The sequence below is a fragment of the Podarcis raffonei genome, chromosome 11, assembly GCF_027172205.1.
Source record: "Podarcis raffonei isolate rPodRaf1 chromosome 11, rPodRaf1.pri, whole genome shotgun sequence".
Classification (NCBI taxonomy): domain Eukaryota; kingdom Metazoa; phylum Chordata; class Lepidosauria; order Squamata; family Lacertidae; genus Podarcis; species Podarcis raffonei.
In genome coordinates, this window is record NC_070612.1 from 1031704 (window position 1) to 1053838 (window position 22135).

Consider the following 22135-nt stretch of genomic DNA (forward strand, 5'->3'; position numbering starts at 1 on the left):
CCCGGGTGGGGAGGAAGGAAGGTTGCGTGCGCATTCTAGTGATGATAGAGGGGCCGATGAATTGGGGGGGGGGCTGCAAGTGAGCCTGAGACTAAACTGTGTTGGAGGATTGGGTGCGCAGGGGCCAAAGGAAGGAACATGCTGGGGTGGAAAAGGTAAGTTTTATTTGCCCCCCTGAGTCTGCAACAACTGTCTTATTACTTGTAAGTCAAGGCACCTCTCAAAGTGGGCAGTGCCATCTTCTGCCAGCGTTCCCTTTTTGCAACCAGCTCTGAACCTTGTTGCTCCTGCAGTCCTTACTTTAGGGTGGGTTGCCTGACCAGTCAGTAGCTGGACTCCAGCTCCTGCCATCTTCTAATTGTTGCCAATCCTGGGAGCCCCAAAACGGGAAGGCCACGCTTCCCGCTCCTGCTGTGGGTGGTGTGTGGTGCTGCAGGTGCTGACCACATCGAGTGGGGTGGATCCCTACCAAACTTAGGCCTGAAATATCTGAAAGATCACCTTCTCTGCAGACACCCTCTTGGGCGTTGAGATAAGCCAAGAGGGCAACCTTGGCAGCTCCACCGTCCTCAGGAGTTCAGGGAGTGGCAGCTTCTAAACTGCAGGATCCCCACAGAGGTCCATCTTGCACCTTCATTGTATGGTTTCTGTCGCCTGCGGAAGATGTACCACTTTAGTCTGGCCTTGACGCCTGTACATACTGAGATATCTCACCTTATTCTCTTGACTGTAATTGGTTTGATCTGATTTAATTTGTTTCTATATTGCTGTAACCAGCCCTGGGTCTTCATGGTGAAGGTGGATAAGAAATTATGTTCTTGGTAGGTGTTTAAAACTGTAGGGGCTGGGAAAACTGGATGTGTGGGGTATAAGTAATAACTTATTATTATAAAAGATGATGATAATAATAATAATAATAATAAGAAGAAGAAGAAGAAGAAGAAGGAAAGCCCTCCTGCCTCAGAACAAAGCAACATGTGGGGAGAGCTCCACTGCTGCATGCAGATCCTGTTTGTGGGATTCCCATAATGAGCATCTGGTTGGCTTGCTGGGAGAAGAGGATTCTGGGCTAAGCAGGTTCCCTTTGGCCTGATTCTGCTTCAGGGTTCTTCCGGGGTTCCCCATAGCAGATATAGAACTGAGAACACCAGAAAAGCACTGAAGCTGCATCAGGCCAAAGGGAGCCCGCTTAGCCCAGAATCCTGTTCTCAGAGTGGCCAGCTTCTGTGTGAGGATCTTTCTGTGCTGTTTAATTTGAGCTGCGACTCTTGGAAAGGTGAGGGAGTTTGGCTTAATGCTGATCTCTCATCACTCTGCTCCCCATTCTGCTTCTGAGTTTCTGGCTTAGAACCTCCACCTAGAAAACTGCATTTCCCTGCTATTCCTTCAGCACCTGGACTGGCGGCAGCTTTCGGGGGACATTTCTCCCATTCCTGCAAGCTGAGGTGCGAGTGCCCGACTGCTGGGACCCGGGAAGCCAGGGTTCAAATCCTGCCACTTGGCCATGGAGCTCACTGGGTGAACTTGGGCCAGCCACTGCCTCTCAGCCTCACAGGGCAGTTTTGGGGGTTAAAGGGGGAGGTTGGAGAATCATGCGCACCACTTTGAGCTCTTTGGGAGAAAAGGGGGGAATATAATGAAAATGACACGAGGTCCCCGGAACTGGAGCTGCCGGGGATCGAACCGGCGGCGCCTGGGCAGCCGCGCAACGAGACAGCAGGCGGCCTTAGAGACTTCGGATCGTCCCGCTCTTCGAGAGCTTTATGGGCCATCTCGGGTGCCGTAGCCGTCCCTGTTCAATTTTGCCGCCCGCGATTTAGCGTCACGGCAACCCGTCCGCTCGCCCAATGGGAGCCGCCAGCGCGCTGAGCGCGGCCAATAGAAACAGCGGGGGTGGGGCCTGTTTCCATAGCGGCGACGGCGGCGAGGCCTTGCTCCATGGCTGGCGGCGGGAGCTGCTTGGGCCTCTGGCGGGGCGAGAACGACGGGCTGGCGCGGCGCTGGCGGACGGTACCTCTTCCCGGCGGCCTCCCTTGAGCGACGCCCGACCGAGGGCGAAGGAAAAGCGGCTGCTCCGCTACGGCAGGCGGGGGGCCCTTCAGGACCTGGGACTACAATTCCCATCAGGCCCCGCGAGCGCAGCCTCAGCCCCGCACCCTAGACCTCCTGGCCGGGGCTGATGGGAGTTGTAGTCCAAGAACACCTGGCAGCACCCCCTCCGAGGGGGCGAGCCGCTCTCCGCTGCGGGGCACGAGCGGGGCCCCTCCTGGACTCGGGGCCACAAGCCCTTTCGGGGGGCGGCGCTTCAATCCCTTCTCCGTGTTTTTATCATAATATTGGCTATTACTGAAACACCACAAACACAATATAAGTTGATTATTATTACTGAAACCTTTTTTAAAAAGAAATGTTTACATTTAATTTACTGTATTATTACTTTCATTTTTAATACTCTTATTAAAAAAGATTCGTGCATTGCAAGGGGTTGGACTAGATGACCCTTGGGTCCCTCCCAACTCTAGGCTTCTATCAATTTTGTATATAGTTTAGAAAACAATGAAACAAACACCATGGAAGAGAAATTGAGAAATATAGCATTAGCTGATAAAATTGAATATTTTATCTGTAAGCTGCATCGAGTCCCCGCCAGGAAAAAGGGTGGTGTGTATATAACTAGATGATAATGATGATGATAATAAGCGTCAAGGTGGTTTGTAATCATACAGTAAAAATGTATGAAGAGGAGGCCCAATGGCCATTTAGGACAATGGCTTTTGCAGATTCATGCCAACCTGCAGGCAAAGTCCACCCTATTACTCCCACCCCCATTTTAAACTACATTGTTTTATGTTACCCAGCTGGATGTTGGGCTGCCTTGCCTGCAGTTAGGCCCTCGGATCCAAGCTCTGGCTTTAACCTGATGGAAATACATTTACTAATTAAAGCATTTTTACCCCACGATTGTGCCAAAAAGACTCTCAGGGTGGAGTAGTATCAGTAATAATAGACAGCCCTTGGGCTTACAGAAGAAAGAGAGTCTGGTACAGTGTCTCTCTAGTGGTCCAGCTAGTTCTTTGTGAGATCTTACAAGTACAGTCGTACCTTGGCTCCCGAATGCCTTGGGAGTCAAACGTTCCGGCTCCCAAACGATCGAAAACCAGAAGTGAGTGTTCTGGTTTTCGAACTTTTTTGGAAGCTGAATGTCCAGCGTGGCTTCTGCTATTGTTTCCGGCGTGCCTGCGAAATCGGAAACCAATTGGAAGCCGCGCCTTGGTTTCCAAACGTTTTAGAAGTCAAATGGACTTCCGGAATGGATTCTGTTAGACTTCCGAGGTACGACTGTATTAATGTACTTTTGATGTTATTGTAAAGTGTCTTTGTTTCTGTCCTAGAATCTGTTTATGGTCGTTGTACTACTGTACTTTTTATTGTTGTGAGAGCCCCATCTTACCGTAAAGTGTCTTTGCTCCTGTCCTAGAATCTGTTCATGGCCGTTGTTTCTGACCTCCTCTGGACCCTTCAAGCTCCCTCCTCCTCTTTTCTCGGCAGGTGACAAGTTCTCCAGGTCCTGACAGTTCAGTGACACAAACGGCTCATGAGTGCCAGCTCGCCTTCACTAAGCTGCTGCAGAAGATCCAAGGTAGCAGTTCAGGAAAAAAAACACCTTTATTGGTAGGCTGGAAAATGGGCAGTAGCCAGGCCCCCTCTGTGGCACAAGTGTGGGGCAGCTCCTGGTGAAGTTCTGGGCTGACGTCTCCCTGATGAAACCGAAGCCAGCAGGGCTTTGCAGCCATATGGGGTTAAGCCTGGTTTACTTCTGCATGTTTTATTTATTTGTTCAATTTATAGCCTGAAAATCTATCCTCTAAAGGACCACCAGGCAATTCTAAAACAATACAATTAAAACTTCTAAAAAATACAACCCAATGAAAAGCAGTGTTCCTTAAAACCATTTAAAAAGCAACCACCTACTCCCAAACCAATAATTTCAGAGTAGCCAGTTATACAACTTTAAGCCATCAAATGCCAGGGTAAAGTGATTTTTTTTAAAAAAAAATCTCCCTTTCTCCTAGAATTTAATAGTGAAGGAGACTGATGACCCTCACGAGGGAGGGCATCGCACAAATAGGGGACCACCACCCAGAAGGCCCTGTCACAGGAAACCCCAATGGCAGCACCACCAACAGGGCCAGCCCAGCTGATTGTAAGGAATCTGGATTTCCTTGCTGCTTTGGTCTCTTCACATGCTTCTGGCTGGTTTTTTTGCCTTGGAGAGGGTGGTGAATAATCTCCCGCTCCACAAATTAAGCTGAAAAATGGCTGGCGTAGTAGAGACTGCTTTTGTTTCAGTCTAGCTGGATTGGTTCCCCACAGTCTCAGTTCTCAAGAGAGGAACGTCCAGGTGACGGCAACAGGAAAAGTATGATTTGCTTATCTAGCCCTTTATCTCTTGCTTTTCTTCCACCTTGAGAATCAAGGCGGTTCCAGGTGGTCTCCCATCCAAACACTGGCCAGGCCCAGACCTACTTAGCTTCAGCAAAAAGAGCTGCATCATTTGCTTCAGAGTGGAATGGGCTTCCTGTCTTGTGTGAACAGCTAGACTCTCACTCCCTGAACTCCGGCTGGCCATCCTTCCTTAACCTCACTGCTGCCAAGTCTGGAACCTGAAAGCACCAGCCTGCCCTTCCTGACTTTGGGTGCTCGGATCCTGCAAACCCCTTGGGTGCTGACCCCCAATGACCATTGACATGGGGCCACCTGTGAGTTCTGCAGGTGAATGGAAGGGTTGATCTTTGAATTCTCTCTCCCTCTTGTTTTGCAGGGCTTCCAGCTGCACTCCCAGCTCTGCCACTGGAGCTGGCTATCCTCTACAATTCCCTGGTGTTTGATATCTGCCTCTCCAGCAACTCTGGCGAGAAACTATTGGGAGCGATAGATCATGGGCTGAGCAGGGGTAAGAGAAATGTCTCCACATGCTCTCCAAATGATGGGTGGTAGAATCAAAGTCATGAATAAATACATACCTGGATGTTTTTGCTGCTGGCCCTGTTTTTTTGAGGAAGTGGGATGCCGGAGTTGGAGGGGATTCTTCCTCTCCTCCCAGGTGTTCCAAATCCACCTGTAACTCTGGATGGAGCCTGGTCTTTCTCTAAGTGCAAAGAATCCTACGATGCAGCACTTCTCTCCCCAACCCCACCTTTGACTGAAAGTTATATCCATGCAGGTTTTCCTCTGTCTGTCTCTGCTAGTTCTAGAGGTGTGTGCAGTGTCTGGCCAAGGACTTGGCTCAGAGGGCCGCTGGCAGAGGGTGCTCCAGGATGATACCCTTGAAGAACTGCAGGCCCCTCTGCATCGATTGGCTGCCCTGCAGGGGGTGCTGTGGCTTGCAGCAAACCGTCTCGCAACCGCGGAAGGCCTCTTTCAGCTTCTGAATGGCGCCAAGGTAGCTAACAGCAGCCTGGAGCTGCATAGCATCTGTATTGAGGCATTGCTCGCTCTTCCCTCCTAAGTGAAAGCTTTCCCCACCCTTTGCAAATGGGATGGCAGCTTGCGGTGCTGCAGCAGGTAGTTGGGCCTCTCATCAACCTCTACATGACCATTCAGCTTAAATTGTGGGACTGCAAGGAGCTCTGATGAAAGACCTGGCATGCGCTGACGGTTCATTGGCCCTGGTTGAATCACACACCAGTAACCAGCCTGAGGGGCCATGGGCTGGGAAAGGAACAGCAAAAGGACAGGTGGGCTTCTGCAGTTCTGCCTGGTAAGCCCAGTTGCCTGCCTATAGTTTGAAGCAGGCATTCCCCTCTGGCTCCAGCCTCTCCTCTGACTCTCCCTGCTGCCAGCCTGGCTGGCATGTAGAGAATGGCACCACGTCCAGTCCTGGAGGCAGGATGCCTCTGAGGACCAGCTACAGGGGAGCACAGATGGGGAGAGTCCTGCTTTTGGGCTTTCCGGAAGAGTCATCTGGTTGGCCATGACAGTCACAGGATGCTGGACTAGGTTTGCCCCCTTTGGGTCTGATCCAGCAGAGTTGCTCTTCTGTTCTTCCAAGAAATTCGCTAGTGTTTAAAGTGCCGCAGGACTCTTGACCGTGAACCGTTATTCCTTTTTCAGAGCCTGAAGCCTCCTCCTTGCCATGGCCATCAGAACAAGTTCCTTTCCCTGCTCCAGATGTGGCAGCCACCTGACATGGCAGAGTCTGACCCCCTCCTTGTGCAGAGTGTCCAAGAGTTGAAAGGCATCCTGTGGACTTCGGCTGCCTTTCTGCAAGGTGGGGCTGTGATTTCCCACTCTGCCTGCTGCTTCTGTACGCCTTCTCTCTTTTGACCCGCACCTCGGCAGCTACAGTTGCTTCTGCCAGGAAGCCACTTGCTAGGGAGGCAAAATCAGTCCGTCTGCAGGGTACTTGAGTCAGGGATTGAGTGTGCCAAGGCAGATTAAATGCTTTCCTCTGAGAAAGAGGAGGAGGAGGATGTGGTTTCGGATTATAACAAAGCTATAGCACTCCCAGTTGCTCTTCTGGCTCGGATGTTAGATAGACTTGTATTAATTGCTTTCCACTCTGTCTCAGGAGCAAAGTCTGGATAATAGAATTGTATAATTGGGGGGGGGGGGTCTTGTAGGCAGTCTAGACCAACCCCTTTTTCAGAGGGGGAAAACCAGAGCTCTAGAGCACCCCCTCCCCACCAACGGATGGCTTTTCAGCCTCCTGTGAGGGAGAGCCCAGCACCCTCCAATATAATTGATTTTGTTGTTTAAATGTTCTTCCTGTTGAGCTTCTGCTAATGTTCAGTAACTGTAATAGCAACTTTAAGTCATATTTTTAAAAACCCTACAGCTCTGTGTAAGCCCAGTTATCACATACAAGACCAAACAAAAGATGGGGGACCACGCTCTGTTCTGCTTTGGTCATGCAGCTCCTGGAGTTCTGTGTCAAATTCTACTCAGTAGGTGGGAACAGGTTTTCCTCTCTGTTCCAGGAGTTCAGGAACTGGAAGCCGGTGATCTCCCTGCCGCTGTTGCCCTTCTCCAAACAGCTGCTACGGGACTCTGTTCTAGGCGACGCCTTGCCCAGATCTTCACCTTAATGGGATGCTATAACCTGAAAATGGTATGGGTGCATTGAGGGGGGAGAGGGTGGCAGGGTGGCACAGCTTGTGAACGCAGCACGTGGAAGGAAAGGGGGAAAGTGTTGCTATTAGGGCAAACCTGTGTCAATATGCCCCTGAAGTGTGGGGCCTCCAGCGGTTCTGAGAGCCGCAGCAGAAAGTGCCATGTTGGTCTAAGTTCTCTTTCCCCCTTACCAGGGGGTGCTCTGCCTTGCCACCCCCCTATTGGGGCTTCTTTTAAGCACTGCTAATGCCAGAGAGATAGGAATTTGGCTTATTAAGCAGGAAAGGCCTAAAATTATGTATTTATTACATGCATTTGTCACTTATTACAAAAACATCTCAGAGCAACTCATAGTGATAAAAAGCATACATGGTAGAACACTTAAAATTCTGCGCGTTAAAAATAAGAATTAAAAATTTTAAACTAAAAGGCAATACTTCAAAAGAACCAGGTGGGTAGAATTTCTCATACTGCAGTATTCTTGAGATAAAACATAGGCATTGCAAATGTTTTCTTGCCAAGCAGTAATGATGTTAAAATATTGAGAAATACTTTAGTGAAATATCCTTTAATAAATAATGTTAAACATTGTATTTAGTAAATTAGGGTTACTAATACCACTCTTGGTGTGCAATGAGATAAAACGTGATGAAATACAGTAGGTACAAACGCTAAAAGCAATAAAAGCATTTCTGCGATTATACAATGGGGGGGGTGGACTTAACCCTCAAACTATGATCAGAAACCAGCTTTTCACAGATCTCTAGAACAACAAATGCACAAGCAGAGAATTATGGGAGTTCTGCTACGTACCTTTGTTTATTGGAAGGTAGTTTTATGCCCCAGGTTACAGCAAAGCACCTTTGGATCTCGGCGCTTCATATTGCATCTGCTCCTCTGTGTTCCAGGACAAGCCACAGATGGCAATTCAGTACCTGAAACGAGCCCTGCAGGTGGATTTCACATTCCTCCCTGCCCTGTACCAAGCATCCCTGTTGTACCACCACCTGGGGCTTCTGGAGGCTGAGCTGGAGGTCCTGGTGCTGCTGTATCAGGTGTGTCTCAGGTTTTCCTATCCCTGCATGGCGATGCCAAGGGGCTGCATTGGCACTGCAACTGCTCTGCCTGAGAAGAACTGGCTGAGCTTCTGGCTTGCTCCCCTCCCTACTTGACAGCTGAGGGAGCCAACTGACCAGGAGGTCTGTCCGGTCGCTGTAGATACCTGCCTGCCCTTCTCAAGGTCCAATATCCGCTCATAAAGAAGGGCAGGAGGAGTTAGCCAATGCAGATCTTTCCTTGGATGCACTATTCCACTCTGTCTGATGCCCATGGGCGGAGGAAGGAGGGCAGTGGGGGCCCTTTGCCCCAGGTGTCATCAGTGAAGGGGGTGACATTCGGCACCCCACCTGCCTGTGACTCCCTAGCCTACTCCGAGCCGTCGGGTGAAGGGGCAGAGCTGTGCCGCCTTGCCTGCGGCCTTTCCCCCTTCGTTTTGACAGCTCGGGGGAGGCTTAGGAGTCATGGGTGGGCATTGCACTGTTGCCCCCCTCTCCCAGGCTCCCCCCCCCAAGAAGCAGGTCGTCATGGGCGGCTTGCTCCACCCCCCCCATGGGTGTCTTGCCCCGAGATGCTCGCCGCGGTGCCCCTCTGGGATGCTTGCCCCGCCCTCAAGGCCCGCCCCCGGGTGCTGGAGCAGCTAGCTCTGCCTCTGAAATCACCAATGTTCCCATTTCCTCCCCTCTCCCTGCCTCAGGCTCTGGATGGTCCTGCACAGGTAATGGCAGAGCTTGCCAGTCCATGTTTCCTGATCCAAATGGAGCTGCTCACCTGCGCATCACAACTGAGTAGCTTCTTTGTCAAGAATTGTCCGTCAGATGTGAAATATTTGCTGGCACAAAGGAACCTCCAGGCAGGGAGGTGAGTGCCCCCCCTTCCTGTTACATAAATCTCCCTGCTTGCTCACTTGAGGTGGGGAGGGAATTGTTGGCTTCAGTTTTCTCTAGGGAGAACTTTCCTGAGGCATCTCAAATTACTAACAGGAGACTCCTGCTGGAAGCAGCGTCGTAGCGTGGGTTGTCAGCACCCGGGGCAAGGCAAGTAATTTGCGCCCCCTAACCCAGGGCAAGGCAAGTAATTTGCGCCCCCTAACCCCTAACCTGCCGCCGCTGCCAGCTGCTTCTTGCTGCTGCCTGGGCTGGGGTATTTACGGTAAGGTAGCCACGGCGGCGGCGGCGGGTCCGTGTCAGGTGATCTGAGGCGAGTTGCCGCTGGCGCTGCCGCCCAAAGGATGCCGCTTGCCCGGAGGAGGAGGAGGGCAGAAAGGCGAGGAAAATGCAACATGGCCCAGCAGCTGCAGCAGCGGTGGGGCTGTGAGGAGGGGCTGCCTGGCGCGCCCTCCGCGGCCCTGATGCGCGGGGACGGCAGTGAGCGCTGAGAGCCGCTGCCTGCCGGACGCCTTCAGCCCGGACGCGCGCACAGCTTGTCGGTTCCGCGAGACATGGGGCTCTGCTACAGCCTGCGCCCGAGGCTCTTCGGCGACTCCGGAGGCGGCGAGCACGCCCCCCCAGATGTTGCGCCCGGTGCGGCTGGCCCCCCCTGCACCCCCCACGCTACGCCACTGGCTGGAAGGAAATTGCTCACCAGCTCATGAGCTCACTTTGAATGAGGGCAGGGAGCTGTCTTTAGGAGGCCCATGGGATGTCCTTGTAGGTCCTTGCAGCTCCTGTTGTTTATTTTCATTTATTTATCAGATTCCTTATCCACCATTAGGGCCCAGGGAAGGTTACAACCATACAGTATTCAATTATAAAAACAGATGAAACAATCACAATGATAAAAACAAGTAAAACCATTCCAGAGCAGTATAAAAATGGCAAAAACAACAACCCCAAACAAAAACACCTTAACTGCCAGGTGTCAAGCTAAAGAGGGGGAGAGGGTATTTCAGATATTAGGGGGGGTGTCATTTAAGGCTTTAAATACTAATATGAGCACCTTGGATTTGGCGTGGAAGCAAACTGTTTTCTTTTCTCCTGCAGGGTGAGTGAGGCAGTGGAGCACTACCTGGACCTCTTGGCTCTGTTCCAGGAAGGGCCTCTTCACCAGGTTGGCACCTTGCAGCTATTTTATCTTCATGCCATCTACTGGTTTTTGTGCGAAGGAATGTGCAAGCCTCCCACTCTCAACAATAGCAGAGAATGGGCTAACAATAAATCAAATCACAAATGTAGCAAGTAGCATGGAAGTCCACTTAAACAGCTCCATAAAGAAGCACGATAAATGCAATCATCCCCCGAATCCTGGCATAAATGTATGGGGTTTATACAGCTAAAGGTTTAAATCGTTCTCCAACTGGAGCTTGACAGACTGTTTTACATTTGCTTTTTTAATTGTGCTTCCTAATCTGCAAGGGCTTGGTAATGCTCCTTGCTCTTCCAATGTGTTGCATGTGTGCAGTTGTCGAGAGGAAGATTTCAGTTACTGGGGCAGAGGGCGGTGGTGGTGGTATTCCGCCTTCTGAAGGTCAGCAGCAGCATCTTGAACAGTCTCTCGAAGATAACAGGAAGCCAGTGCCAGAGGCGTCCCAGGGAGATGAGTGCAATGTTTTTCAGTCTTCAAGGGCACGTGGAGGTCATGGTGGCCATTCAGCCTTGAGGTGATGCTTCTCCTTGTGTGCAAATGACTTTGAAGACTTAATCTTGTGTCCTTTCACAGTAACCCTCTGGGTATGTCAGTGCTGACTTGCCCAAATACACCCAGTGATCCCAGCATCTTTCTGGGGCAGCCATAGCCAAGGAGGACCCTTGTCAGTAATGATAAAGAAGTGAGGGATTCCCCACCACCACCACCAGTCTTTCTCATGTATCAGTTGCTATCCTGGCTTCCATTTTGGCTTCAGCAGCTGATGGTGGCCTGATACATTTGCACCCGCGCCTGCCCAATTTCTCTAGCATTCTTGGCTCTCAAGCAGTGTTTGCTCTACTGCCTGTGCTGTGTTCCTTGTTGTGAACCCAGCACCTTCTGATCCTTGGGTGGGGCCCTCCTCCTCCTCCTCCTCTGCAGGTGTCTCTGTGTGGTGAGCTGGCCTTGCCCAGGATCCCCGAGGTCTTCTTAGAGGCCGCCTCTGCCCTGGAAGAGCTGGCCAGGCATCGAGATGCCATTGCAGTGTGTGAAGAGGTGGCAACCCGGATGAGTGGACTGATCCCCGAGAGGCTGCAAATTGAGCTGGACTTGTGGGCTGCAGAGGACCTCCCGGGGCCTGCTGGGTCCTCACTGACAAATTCTGCTGCCAGCCTCATGAAGCGGAAGAGGGAAAGCCTGCTCTGCGTCCTTTGGCGAGCAGCGGCCTATTTGATCCAGGGCTTGGCATGGGCTGGGCTAGGAGAAGCCAAGGAAGCCATAAGCCACTTGAGCAGGTAATCGGGCTCCTGGTTTGTGATCCAGGGAAGATGGTTCTGAGTGCCTCGTCCTGTCCGTCCCTTAACTGGATGCTAGGAGAGCATTCTCTTGCAGCCGTTCGAAGGGAACTGGCCTTGTGAGACAGGATGGCGCCTTAGATGCAGCCCTCATCCTGCTTGTCCAGGGACTTTCCCTGGATATTCATGGATGTGTCCCATTAAGGAAGGCTGTGTCTACCTTGGTACTTAAAACATCCGTGTTCTGCCCCAGGACCCCAGATCCCGCAGCTCAAAGGAACAACTGCATGCCTCCTTGTTTGGTTCTGCTTGCCATGGAGTCTGCTGAGGAGCTGCAAAGAGTGTTGAAAATCCTGCCTCCACCCCTGAGCTTCTCTTTGCAGCCTTGAAATGAGAAGCCGGCCCCAGGGTCCAGTGTCTGTGCTTGTGTGGTCTGGTTGCATGCAGGCCGAAACCCGCCAGCATGCCCATAGGTGCTAGTTCCCCCTTCTGTCAGGAAAACTGAGTAGATAACCTGAATAGCTCCTCAAATTCTCTTGACTCTGGCTTTCATCTGAGAGCCCTAAGATGATTGTGCTTTGCTCCTTCCCCAACAGGTGTCTTAATGATCTTCTGAGAGTTCATTTTGTGACCACAGGTATGGATCGGGATGCTTACCGCCAGTTTCTGTCTGCCTTCCTCTTGGCTGGAGTGATTTCTGGAGCTGGGGAAAGCCCTTTTGTAGGGCTAGAGCTAGCCCACTGCTGCCCAAGGTGGGAATGGTTTAGGAGAGTCCTCACCTCTCATTTAATCATCCATGAGTCCAGACTGGTCCTTGTGTGATATCACAAGTCCAGCCACTTGGCACGAGAGGTTTCTGCTTCCATTTTCTTTCTCTTGACCCCCCCCCCCCCCGCATTTGGGAACAAGAGTAGACTCTGCAGAAAGGGTAGCGGGCAGGGAGAGAACAGGGCCAGAGAATTGGCTTTGTTTCTGTTGACCTCTCTGGCTCATGGCTGGGAGAGCAAAACCCAAGGGCAACTGTCTTCTTTCTCTACCAGGCAGCAATAGCAGCACTGGAAAGGAGGCAGAGCAGATGGGGCTGTCAGAAGCAAAGGTGCTTCCCCAAATCAGGCAGCTGGCCCTGACTGGACGAGGGATCCAGTTCCTGCATCTAGGGCGGAATAAAGAGGCTTTGGCGGATTTCCAGCACAGCTTGCTTGTCTGTCCAGGTACCCACAGCCAGGAATCCTCTACCTATGGGAGGGGCCTGGCCTCCAGTCAGTCTAGTGGTTAAAGGAGTGGGTGGGGAGGCTCGAGTATTTTCAGAGCATGCAAAATAAATTATGCAGAGTAAGTATTTAGATGTATGCTTAGGTAACTTCTGTATAGTAGGAGACAGAATTTGGAGCTCTTTGAGGCAGACTAAATGCAGGCCCTTTTTGCCCCTGGTGGAGGGGAGGGTGTAGACCAAGGGGGTGGGCGAGATGGGGCCACTCAGCAAGATCCAGTGTGGGGAGGGCTTCTCCTGGGGTCCCCAGCGGCCCTGAGGCCAGCTCTGGTCATGCTGCTTCCTTTGTGCTTTACAGACAGGCCCTCTGCTAACTTGTACCTTACGCACACCCTCTGGAAGCTGGACCGAAGGCAGGAGGCAGCTGCCCACTGGCAGAAGCTCCACGTGAACGCTGCAGGCTTGGAGGAAGAGGCAGAAAGGTGTGTGCATGCTGCTGAATCCTGTCCCTGCCCCCTGAACAGAGGATGAGGGAGTGCAGTATTGGATGTGGGAGGAGGCCATCTGCTGCGACTTTCCACCCATACATACACCTGGCCAACGATGCTCAGGCTGCAGGGAGGGCCTTGGTTTCTTGGCTGCTTGCAACACTTTGGGCATCTCTTCCCTCTTGCCCTCGGCACTGGTCACCATAGACCATGCTCTCCTCCTACCCTCGGTCATCGTAACCTGCCCACCTCTGCTTTAGCAACCACTGACACCGATTTCTCCCCTCCCTCCTTACGTTTCAGATCCTTCCCGATATACCTGCAGCCATGCCTGAGGCAGACAAAGTTTCCTCACACAGAATCCCTCGCCAAGAATGTGGGAAGCTTCCTTGTGGGGAGCAGCCAGGGACCCTAGAGGAGGAGCTGCTGCTGCCACTGCCTCTCCTCTCCTCTGCCCTTGCCCAGTCCTTCTTCCAAGCAACTTCCTCAGCGGATTTTCCAGGGCTCCGCTTTGGGAAGGGGAATGTTTCAGTTGCAGTCACCAAAGACAAGTGATGACAGTGACCCTCGTCCTAGTGGAAAGGATGTGGGGGTTTTGCAGAAGCTCCATGTCTTTGCTCCTGTATGATTCAGTTATTTTTGAGATTATGTCCTTAGTGGATGGAGGAAGCAAGCAAAGAGGGGTGACTCTAGTCCAGGTATTTGTAAAACAAAGCCCCACACTATTGTGAAAATCTCCAGTTGCTCTTTTCTTTGCTGCAGATTTGGGAGGAAGGGGTGGGGAGGGGGCGCTTTCTTAACTGGCAACAAAACAATCCATTCCTGAGGTAGAAGCAAGCCTAGCTCTGTCCTCTTGCTGCCTCTTCCTTTGTGCTTATCCTTTATGCCCAGGGCTCCATCAGTCATGTTGCTTGGCATTTACGAGAGAGAGAATTGCAAACATAGCACCATGTGGTAACAGCACACAGATGGGTTTGTGGTGTCTCCATTTTGGTCTGTGGGCACAATTGTCGGCTTTCCTGTTCATCTGATTCTGGGTAGCTTCTTTCCAAGCTGTTTTGGGGCGGCCCAAAAGATGTTGGGTGACACAGAGGTTTGCTTCCCCCCGCAGCTCCCCTTTTGAAAGATGTGTTGGATAAGCTATTTTCTTCCATTTGCCTGATCATCATAGAGGGTACTTAAGAATTTATAAAGCCTGTATTTCTTTTTAATGACTCATCTCTTGATTATCAAAATGTCTCTTGTGAAATCTTTAGTTCTAAATTATTTGAAGAGGGCCGTGGAGGGGATGAAGTCTGAAGCAATGCCTGCTGTGAGTGGTATTCAGTAATGTAGTACTCTGGGTAAATGGACCCAATTGAAGTCTTTTTCGTTAAATCTTGATGAGTCTAATTTTGAGTAAAATTTAGTTGAATACTATCCTGTGTTTTTCATCTCATGAGGGAATGAGGCCCTAGGAGTCCTGGAAAGATAGCTGTTGGGTCACTCAAACTGAAAGTACCAACTCTCCCTCTCATGAATAGTGACTATCTACCTGCTAACATGCGGGACACTGCGGTCTAAACCACAGAGCCTAGGGCTTGCCGATCAGAAGGTCAGCGGTTCAAATCCCTGTGATGGGGTGAGCTTCTGTTGCTCAGTCCCTGCTCCTGCCCACCTAGCAGTTCGAAAGCACATCAAAAGTGCAAGTAGATAAATAGGTACCGCTCCGGCAGGAAGGTAAACGGCGTTTCCATGCGCTGCTCTGGTTCGCCAGCAGCGGCTTAGTCATGCTGGCCACGACTTGGAAGCTGTACGCCGGCTCCCTCGGCCAATAAAGCGAGATGAGCGCCACGACTGGACCTAATGGTCAGGGGTCCCTTTACCTTTTACCTGCTAACTTCTAACTGGAGGGACCAAAGAGCAGTTGGCCCTGGCCCTGGGAATGCAGAAAAGGGCCTCACTCTTCCCACATCTCTCTGCTACGTTTCAGAAGTGATGTAGCAGCCTTCATATGGAGGAATGGTTGGAAGCAGAGCTGTTATGTTTCATTGGGGGGGGGAGTTGTCATTTATTGTTAATAATCAGACAACCCCTTTTAGACTTTTTGTGTGGAAATGAAAATTTGAGACATTTCATAGAATCAGAGAACTGTAGAGTTGGAAGGGACCTCAAGGGTCATCCAGCCCAACCCCCTGCAATGCAGGAATGTGGGTCTGAAGATTGGGGAAATTATTGCTTAGAAGAAGGTAGAACAGCAGGATGTCATTTTAGGGTGAATATTTTTTATGTAACTGACAGACAGAAAATCAGAATTCCTTTTTATCCCCTTCCCCTTTACCCCCCCCTTTTTATATTCCATATTCATTTTTTTCTCCTTTTGTTTTGTATGGTGTCCTCTCCTCCGGGACATTATTGGGATTATACACACAAGGTGATGGACGGTTGGTGAAGGACCCTGAGAGGCAGGGAAGGGAAGAAGTCCCAGAGTAGGAGACTGGGGGAAGAAAGGGAAGTTCCTAGGTGAGAGCTGGAAGGCTCCACCCCTTTTTGCGTTAAGAACTATACAGTGGTACCTTGGGTTACAGACGCTTCAGGTTACAGACTCCGCTAACCCAGAATTATTACCTCAGGTTAAGAACTTTGCTTCGGGATGAGAACAGAAATCGTGCTCCGGCTGTGTGGCAGCAGCAGGAGGCCCCATTAGCTAAAGTGGTGCTTCAGGTTAAGAACAGTTTCAGGTTAAGAATTAAGTTCTTAACCTGAGGTACCACTGTATTTAAGAAAGGACTCTGCATTTTCCTTTCTCTGATTTTATTTAGGTTAGTTTTTTAGTATATTCTAAATAAATTTTTATGGGGGGGATCAACAACAACGGTGGAACGGGCTGCCTCTGAAGGTGGTGGACATTTTTAAAGCAGAGGTTGGACAGCCATCTGCCAGAGACGCCTTAGCTGGGATTCCTGCATTGCAGGGGGCTGGGCCAGATAACCCTCTGCGACCCTGTGGTTCTAGGATCCCACGCAGCGGCAGCAGAAACCTTGGCGTGGGGGAGACGCCGCGTCGCTGTGGCTGCAGCAGGTGAGCGCGCAGGAGAGAGAGCCGCTCCCGGCTTCTCTGCCGCAGCTCCGAGCCTCCCCTCCTGGCCTCCCTGCGCCAAAGCAGCCCCGCCCGCCCAGCAGCAGCGCCTCTCCCTGCGGCGCGCTCTGCACATCCTCAGAAGCCCTCTTTCCCAGCCCCGCCTTCCCCTTTATGACGTCACGCGCCCCAGCAAGCCGAGGGCGGGAAATCCCCTTCCGGGGCCACGCAGCTCCGCACCGAGCCTGCGCAGAGTCCGCGGGGCGCGCGCTCTCCCATTGGCTGCCCCGCCACGCCAATCATCTACTTGTCACGTTGCGACTGGCTGCAGCGCGACCGTCGCTCTCGGGGCTCCACCCAATCCGCGCTGCGTTGCCAGGCAGAAAAGGAATCCGGGCGGCGCTCCCCCCTTTATTCCCCCCTCCCTTTCGCATCGAGGGATTTTTCCGATTGGTCCGCCCGTCCCCGACGGAATGCGCTACCCGGATGACCCCTCCTCCCTTCCTCAAACCTCCGGGTCCGGCAGCTTTGCGGCTTTTTTCCCGCCCCTCCTGCGGATTGGCCGAGCGGGGCCGGTTTCCTTTTTTCCGATTGGCCGCCGCGGCACCTGTTGCCAGGCAGAGCGCGGCCTAGCACGCCGGGCGGAGCGTCACTCCCGATGAGTCGGCGTTGATCCGTGAGGGGAAAGCGAGCGAGCGAGCGAGGAGAGAGCCAGCAGAGAGCGAGCGCGGCGCCCAGGCCCAGCCACCCTTCGAGACCGCTGCAGCCGAGCCTTGCCGCCATGGCCTCGGGAGCCGAGTGAGTCTCTCACGGGGGGGGGGGCAGGGAGGAGAGGAGACCCGCCTGACAGGAGGACCCCCCGGTCCCTCCTTCCCTCCGGGCCGCCGCCTGAGGAAGGCCTCGCCGCCTCCTCCGCTCCCTCGCCCGGTTACGAGGCCTGGAACGGGGGGCGGCGGATTGAGGAGAGAGAAAAGCCCCCCCGTCTTCCCCTCCCTCAGCCGCCGCCATTTCTCTCCCCCCCCCGTGGCCTCCCCCCGAAGCCTTTTAGCCTTGAGGGGAGGGGGGCGCCATCATTTCCTCGAGGGGAGGGGGCGCCGGTTCCTTCCTGGCCTCCCCCCATTGAGGGGGTCTTTCTGGGGGTGGGGTCCGGGGGGGCGTGATGCCCCCGGGCGCCGGGGGGGGGGACGGAGCCGGAGGGAGGCGGCGCTTCCTTCCCGGCGAGGCCACTTCCTGCTCCGCCACTTCTGCCGAGTCACCCGCCGCCTCCTGGGCCGGCGCTGGGAGGGGAGAGACAGAGAGGCCGCTCGGGGGGCTGGGGGGCCTCCCTTCCCCGGCGGATCCAGCGCCGCCTCCCCCCCGCCAGGCGCCTCCAGGCTGCGGCGGAAGCAGGGCCGCCCTGGCTGGATCTGCCGGTTCAGGGGGCGTCGCCGGGCAGCTTCTGAACGTGGCTCCCGAAGGGTTGCTGAATCACGGAGGAGGGGCAGGAAGGGGGCCTCCCCAGAAAGGAGAATACCAGCAGCAAGGAGCCCTTGGGGGCTCCAGTGATCTTCCGTTTCACATAAGAAACAAGCCTCTTTAATAAGAAGCCAGGGCCTTTAGATTCACACTTGTCAGATATGGGGAGGCGAGGGGTCCCTTCTCCAACATGCTGTCAAGTTGCAGGCCAGATGCTTCTATGGTTCTCGATGGATCCTCAAGCCATACTGGCGAGAATGCTTCGCCCGCTGAACTCCGAGGCTCTTGGGCAGCTGCTCTCTTCTCCCCAGTGCACAGCAGCAGGGTAACTGGCCTTGCTGCCTCTAGGTACTTTCAAGCCAGGTCCCCCCCATGTGGCTGGCTCAGTAAGAGTATGTGCTCAAGTTGGTCACCCCCTCCCATTGTTCCGAGGGAGAATTGTGGCTGCTAAACTTGCACCTGCTCCGCTTAGAAAAACACACTGCCTCGTGGGATTTTCTCGCTAGTAAGCAAGGTAGCATGCTGGTGTGCTTCAGTAGGAATTCTTAGCTGTGGCAGCCATCTTGTCATATGGAAGCCACAAAGCATTGGTCATGTGATACCAGCTAGAGAAGGACTCCTTAGGTTCACCACTTCCTGGTCTTAACTCTCAAGTGAACAAGGAATGGGAATAAAACCAATTTGCACATCACTTGCTGATTAGGCTCTTCCATTTTGGCTTGCTTGAGCTTCACTGGCTATTAGAGAGCAACATGTTTGGGTTTTCAAGCTGGTCTTATGCTATTGGTAGAGTAACTAAAACTTAGGATTATTTTAAAAATTTCTGTCCTAAAGGGCTCTCGACAGCTATGCTGGGAGAGGTGAGAAACAGTCATGGTTAAGTGATAACAGAAACAGCATTTCACAAAACATTTGCCACCTTGCAAAAATGCACTGTCCATTTTTTGGGGTGGGGGGAGATTTCCTGCAATATGAATAGCAATTGCCAATCAATAGTAAGGTCTGGAAGCATTGTTTTCTTATTTGGCATTATGTCACAACAACTAATTGACTTTGTGGGATTGGTACAATCCTGCTCTGAGCAAACTGCTTCATGCCCCCACTCTGATTTGGCTTTCTGATGTTATGCAGCAAAAAACCTCATGCCCTTTTAAAAACAGGAATCCTGAAGCAGCTGCTGGGAAGTGGGGTGGTGGGACAGTCCAACAATAGCCAAAGTTGTTTCTTACTATTGGCCCATCTAGCTCAGTATTGGGCTGACTGGCAGCAGCTCTTTAGGCTTTCAAGCATGAAGTCTTCTCAGCCTTACCTGGAGATGTCAGGGATTGAATCTGGGTGTTTTGTGCTCCTATGAACTATGGTCCCTTTTCACATCCTAAAAACACACTTGTATGAAAACAGCACTCTCTTTAAAAAGTGATAACAATAGAAGTCTTGGTCCTGCTTCTTCTAATTCTGCTACATTAAAAAAATCTGATGGCCGAAATAGGTAAGTTTGGGGGCACTGAGATCACAAGGTCTCCTTAACTAATCAGTATTGGAATTAATTTTGCATCACTGGGTGCTTCTCAACTTGGCAAACATTGCGAGGTGAAAGGAGCCTTGCCAGCAACTTCCTTTTTAAAACCTTGTAAAGTATGTCTGGATGACTTTGCATGAGAGCAGGAAGATAATTGGCAGGTAGGTAGACTCTTGAGTATTTTCTTCTCTTCACTATGAATGTGATATGTCCTGTGGAATTCTCTGGTTTCCAGTCAAAAGTACAAGTATTGGTTCCTCTACTTAAACATACAGGCCTCGAAATAAATGAATCTAACAGTTTTTAGCTTTTTTCTTAACTAATAGTAAACAGACAGCTGAACCCTTTCCTACTAGCTTTGTTGCCTAGAAAAATTCCTGAACCTTCATAAATTATTATTTGCAAATCTAGGCTTCATCTTCCTTTTGTTGGCTGAAGCGGATTTGTTTTTCTTTTAACCTGGTTGTTCTCAGGTGACATGGCTGAGGCAAGACCAGCTGCTTGAAATTCACAGGTGTCATTGCTGAGATCCTTCCTTCTATTTTTAATGCAGTTACAGCAGCTTGGAAGAACCAACTTTCCAGTTAGCTGTGAAACAACAGATCTCTTCCTCCATAATCTGCTTCCAGTTACAATTCCAAATGAAGTGTCTTCTGTGGTAGAGCTAACTGGTCCCTTGGCTTTCCTTTCCTCTATTTCCTCTAGTATTTCCTCTAGCCAAGTATCTTCCTGAAGATCTGTCGGGAATCTTGATGGCCTGGTTCTAAGAAAGTAGTAGCCGCCATGCTGTTATTTGAAACTTCATTGCCACAATGCTTGCTTATTCACCTTTGTGTTTTCTTCTGTTTTCAATTTTTGGATGTTCTGTTGGAGGACCGTCTTCCACTGGAAGTGACCTAGATTGGTACAGCCAACTGTGGATCTTGAGGCTTTTGTCCTCAAGCTGTCCTCTGTGTCTTTTCCTTTGCTCTTCTGAAGACTGCTGCCTGGCTGGTGCCCCATTCCAAAAGTCATGGAGAGGGTTAAAATCAGTTTCCTGGAGCTCTCTGATAGCTGCTTACATTTCCCAGTATTGTACTTACACTCTTCACCTCTGTTAATTGGTAAGAGGGACCTGGAGTTGCTCCTCTGCCACCAGGAATGTGGGTTTTCTTGCACTGGAAAATTTTCCAGAGAACTGTCTCAATGTTCCATTTCCAGATACGTTTTGTGATTTGATTTAGCATGTCTGTTTACCTTACATTAAGGCCACCCAACTAAAGTTTATGTTCTGCATAAATATTGTTTTCCAATAGCCCAAAGTAAATGAACTGAAAAACATTATTAGAAGAGTGCAGTTAGAGTACTTAAATGTTACCCCGAAGCAGATTCAATACTTTACGTCGAAATTATTTTACTGGAATTAAATTTTTAAAGATGTGCAGACTGATTACGTTTTAAGATATGCACACTCATTTAAGCTATATCCTTGCATTATTTAGAGGTAAGAAAACTTGAAGGCACTGAAAACTGTTTAACATACCTGAGAAGCTGTGCTTTCTAGGCATATGCAACGTGGGATGGGGAATCGATTACAACCTTTTTAGGGCTGACTGATACTTAATCCATTCCAGTTGCTTAGTTTGAATTGCATTATTTCTATTCATCATATGACTGACAATTTTACGAAGCAACTTGTGTTTAATAATGGCACGTTCCCCACCAAAATATTATGGTGGAGAAAACCCCCCACATTGCATTACTTGACAGCATCACACTTGAGCACATTAAGTTGCCTGAACAATATCTGGTCCCAGGTGCTGCATCTCACCCTCCTCCAAGTTTGGGTTTGCTGCTACCATAACAGTTGTTCTTCATCTTAGTTGTCAGCCCTAACTGGTGTAAACACATCTGTATTTCCTCAATTGCTGCATATCCCTGAAGGCAGATTTAGGAGGGTTGGCTTGGTGTCCTATTTGGCATCCTGCAAAGCATCGAACAGTCACTTCCAGTAGGCTAACTCATTTCACACTATGCTGTCATGAGTTTCTTAGGGGTTTTCTTCTTTTAGGCTTTGTCTATAAGCATATCTGCCAGGGAACAAAATACTTGAAGAACTCCCATTTTCATACCATTCGTGTATTTTCTGCTTAAACTGTGCAAGAGAAACGATCAGTTTCACTTTTGTTTTTGGCAATGTAAAGCTATGATGTGTCAGTTTCCAACTTAAGGTTGGAACTGATGAGCTAATGAAACTTACCTAGGCCTCGTTCAGTTCAACACCTTCTCAGACTTGTGTTGAAGTTCTTGCTTAGTTTAAAAAAAAAACAACCCTTGGACAATTTGGACTGCAAACTGGATATTGTAAGAGACTCTTCAGTGATTCTGCCTCTTCTTAGTGGAAGTGTTTGTAGAGCAACAAGTGATGGGATAGGGCTGCTCTTCATCTTCTTAGAACCTTTGCGCTGTGATCCTTCAGGGCTCTAGCTTATCAAGTCTTTGATCTTGCTCTGTATCTGGCCAGGGAGGTTGCCTGCCGGTGATGGTAAAGGGGGACTCGTGGCAGTTTATGACCCACCAAGGCTTGATCGATGGGGTCCAACTTCCCCAACTGTCAACCTTGAAATGTTCGTGGGACCCTTTCTGTGCATGTACTTTTGGGTTGTTAGGGAGCTTGATGAGGCAGTGTTAATGCTGCGGCAGCTGCACTTCCAGGGCACAAGTCAGGTGCTGGTTTTAGCTCACAGAACCTTAAATGGTTTGAGCAATTAATCTGTGTTGAATTTTGACCTCCATGTGGGAAATGAAATGTTGAGGGCTTGCAGAAGGACTCTGCCTATTGTACACCCTTTAATTCCTCCCCTCTCTTCTGATGCAGACTAAGCTTGGGCATCTTCTG

General features: G+C 50.8%; 2 protein-coding genes across 3 annotated transcripts in view; both read left to right on the top strand.

The window, feature by feature from the left end:
* The first annotated feature begins 1883 nt into the window (after window positions 1-1883).
* FANCG (FA complementation group G) lies at window positions 1884-14437 on the top strand. 2 transcript variants are annotated; one of them, XM_053408234.1, is made up of 14 exons: window positions 1884-2010; window positions 3550-3640; window positions 4823-4954; window positions 5250-5443; window positions 6115-6271; window positions 6981-7111; window positions 8022-8168; window positions 8867-9030; window positions 10152-10218; window positions 11176-11528; window positions 12125-12165; window positions 12569-12739; window positions 13097-13220; window positions 13530-14437. In XM_053408234.1, exons 1-14 carry the CDS (start codon window positions 1939-1941, stop codon window positions 13639-13641), a joined length of 1956 nt encoding a protein of 651 aa, XP_053264209.1. In that variant the 5' UTR covers window positions 1884-1938; the 3' UTR covers window positions 13642-14437. The 2 variants fall into 2 exon arrangements, with proteins under 2 accessions (XP_053264209.1, XP_053264210.1); XM_053408235.1 differs by having other exon boundaries at window positions 6115-6238.
* A 2469-nt stretch (window positions 14438-16906) lies between these two features.
* The window catches only part of VCP (valosin containing protein), a 29156-nt gene continuing 23927 nt past the window's right edge, over window positions 16907-22135 (top strand). Inside the window, exon 1 of the mRNA XM_053407925.1 lies at window positions 16907-17081. Within this exon, the coding sequence (XP_053263900.1) occupies window positions 17065-17081 (17 nt within the window). The 5' untranslated portion in view covers window positions 16907-17064. The remainder of the gene's footprint in view (window positions 17082-22135) is intronic.

What these genes read in the sequence shown, in the direction of transcription:
- FANCG (XM_053408234.1), top strand. Translation starts at nt 1,939, where the DNA reads ATGGCTGGCGGCGGGAGCTGCTTGGGCCTCTGGCGGGGCGAGAACGAC. An exon ending in TTCGGCTGCCTTTCTGCAAG is followed by an intron (nt 6,272 to 6,980) that starts GTGGGGCTGTGA and finishes TCTCTGTTCCAG; the next exon opens with GAGTTCAGGAACTGGAAGCC. An exon ending in TCCTGGTGCTGCTGTATCAG is followed by an intron (nt 8,169 to 8,866) that starts GTGTGTCTCAGG and finishes TCCCTGCCTCAG; the next exon opens with GCTCTGGATGGTCCTGCACA.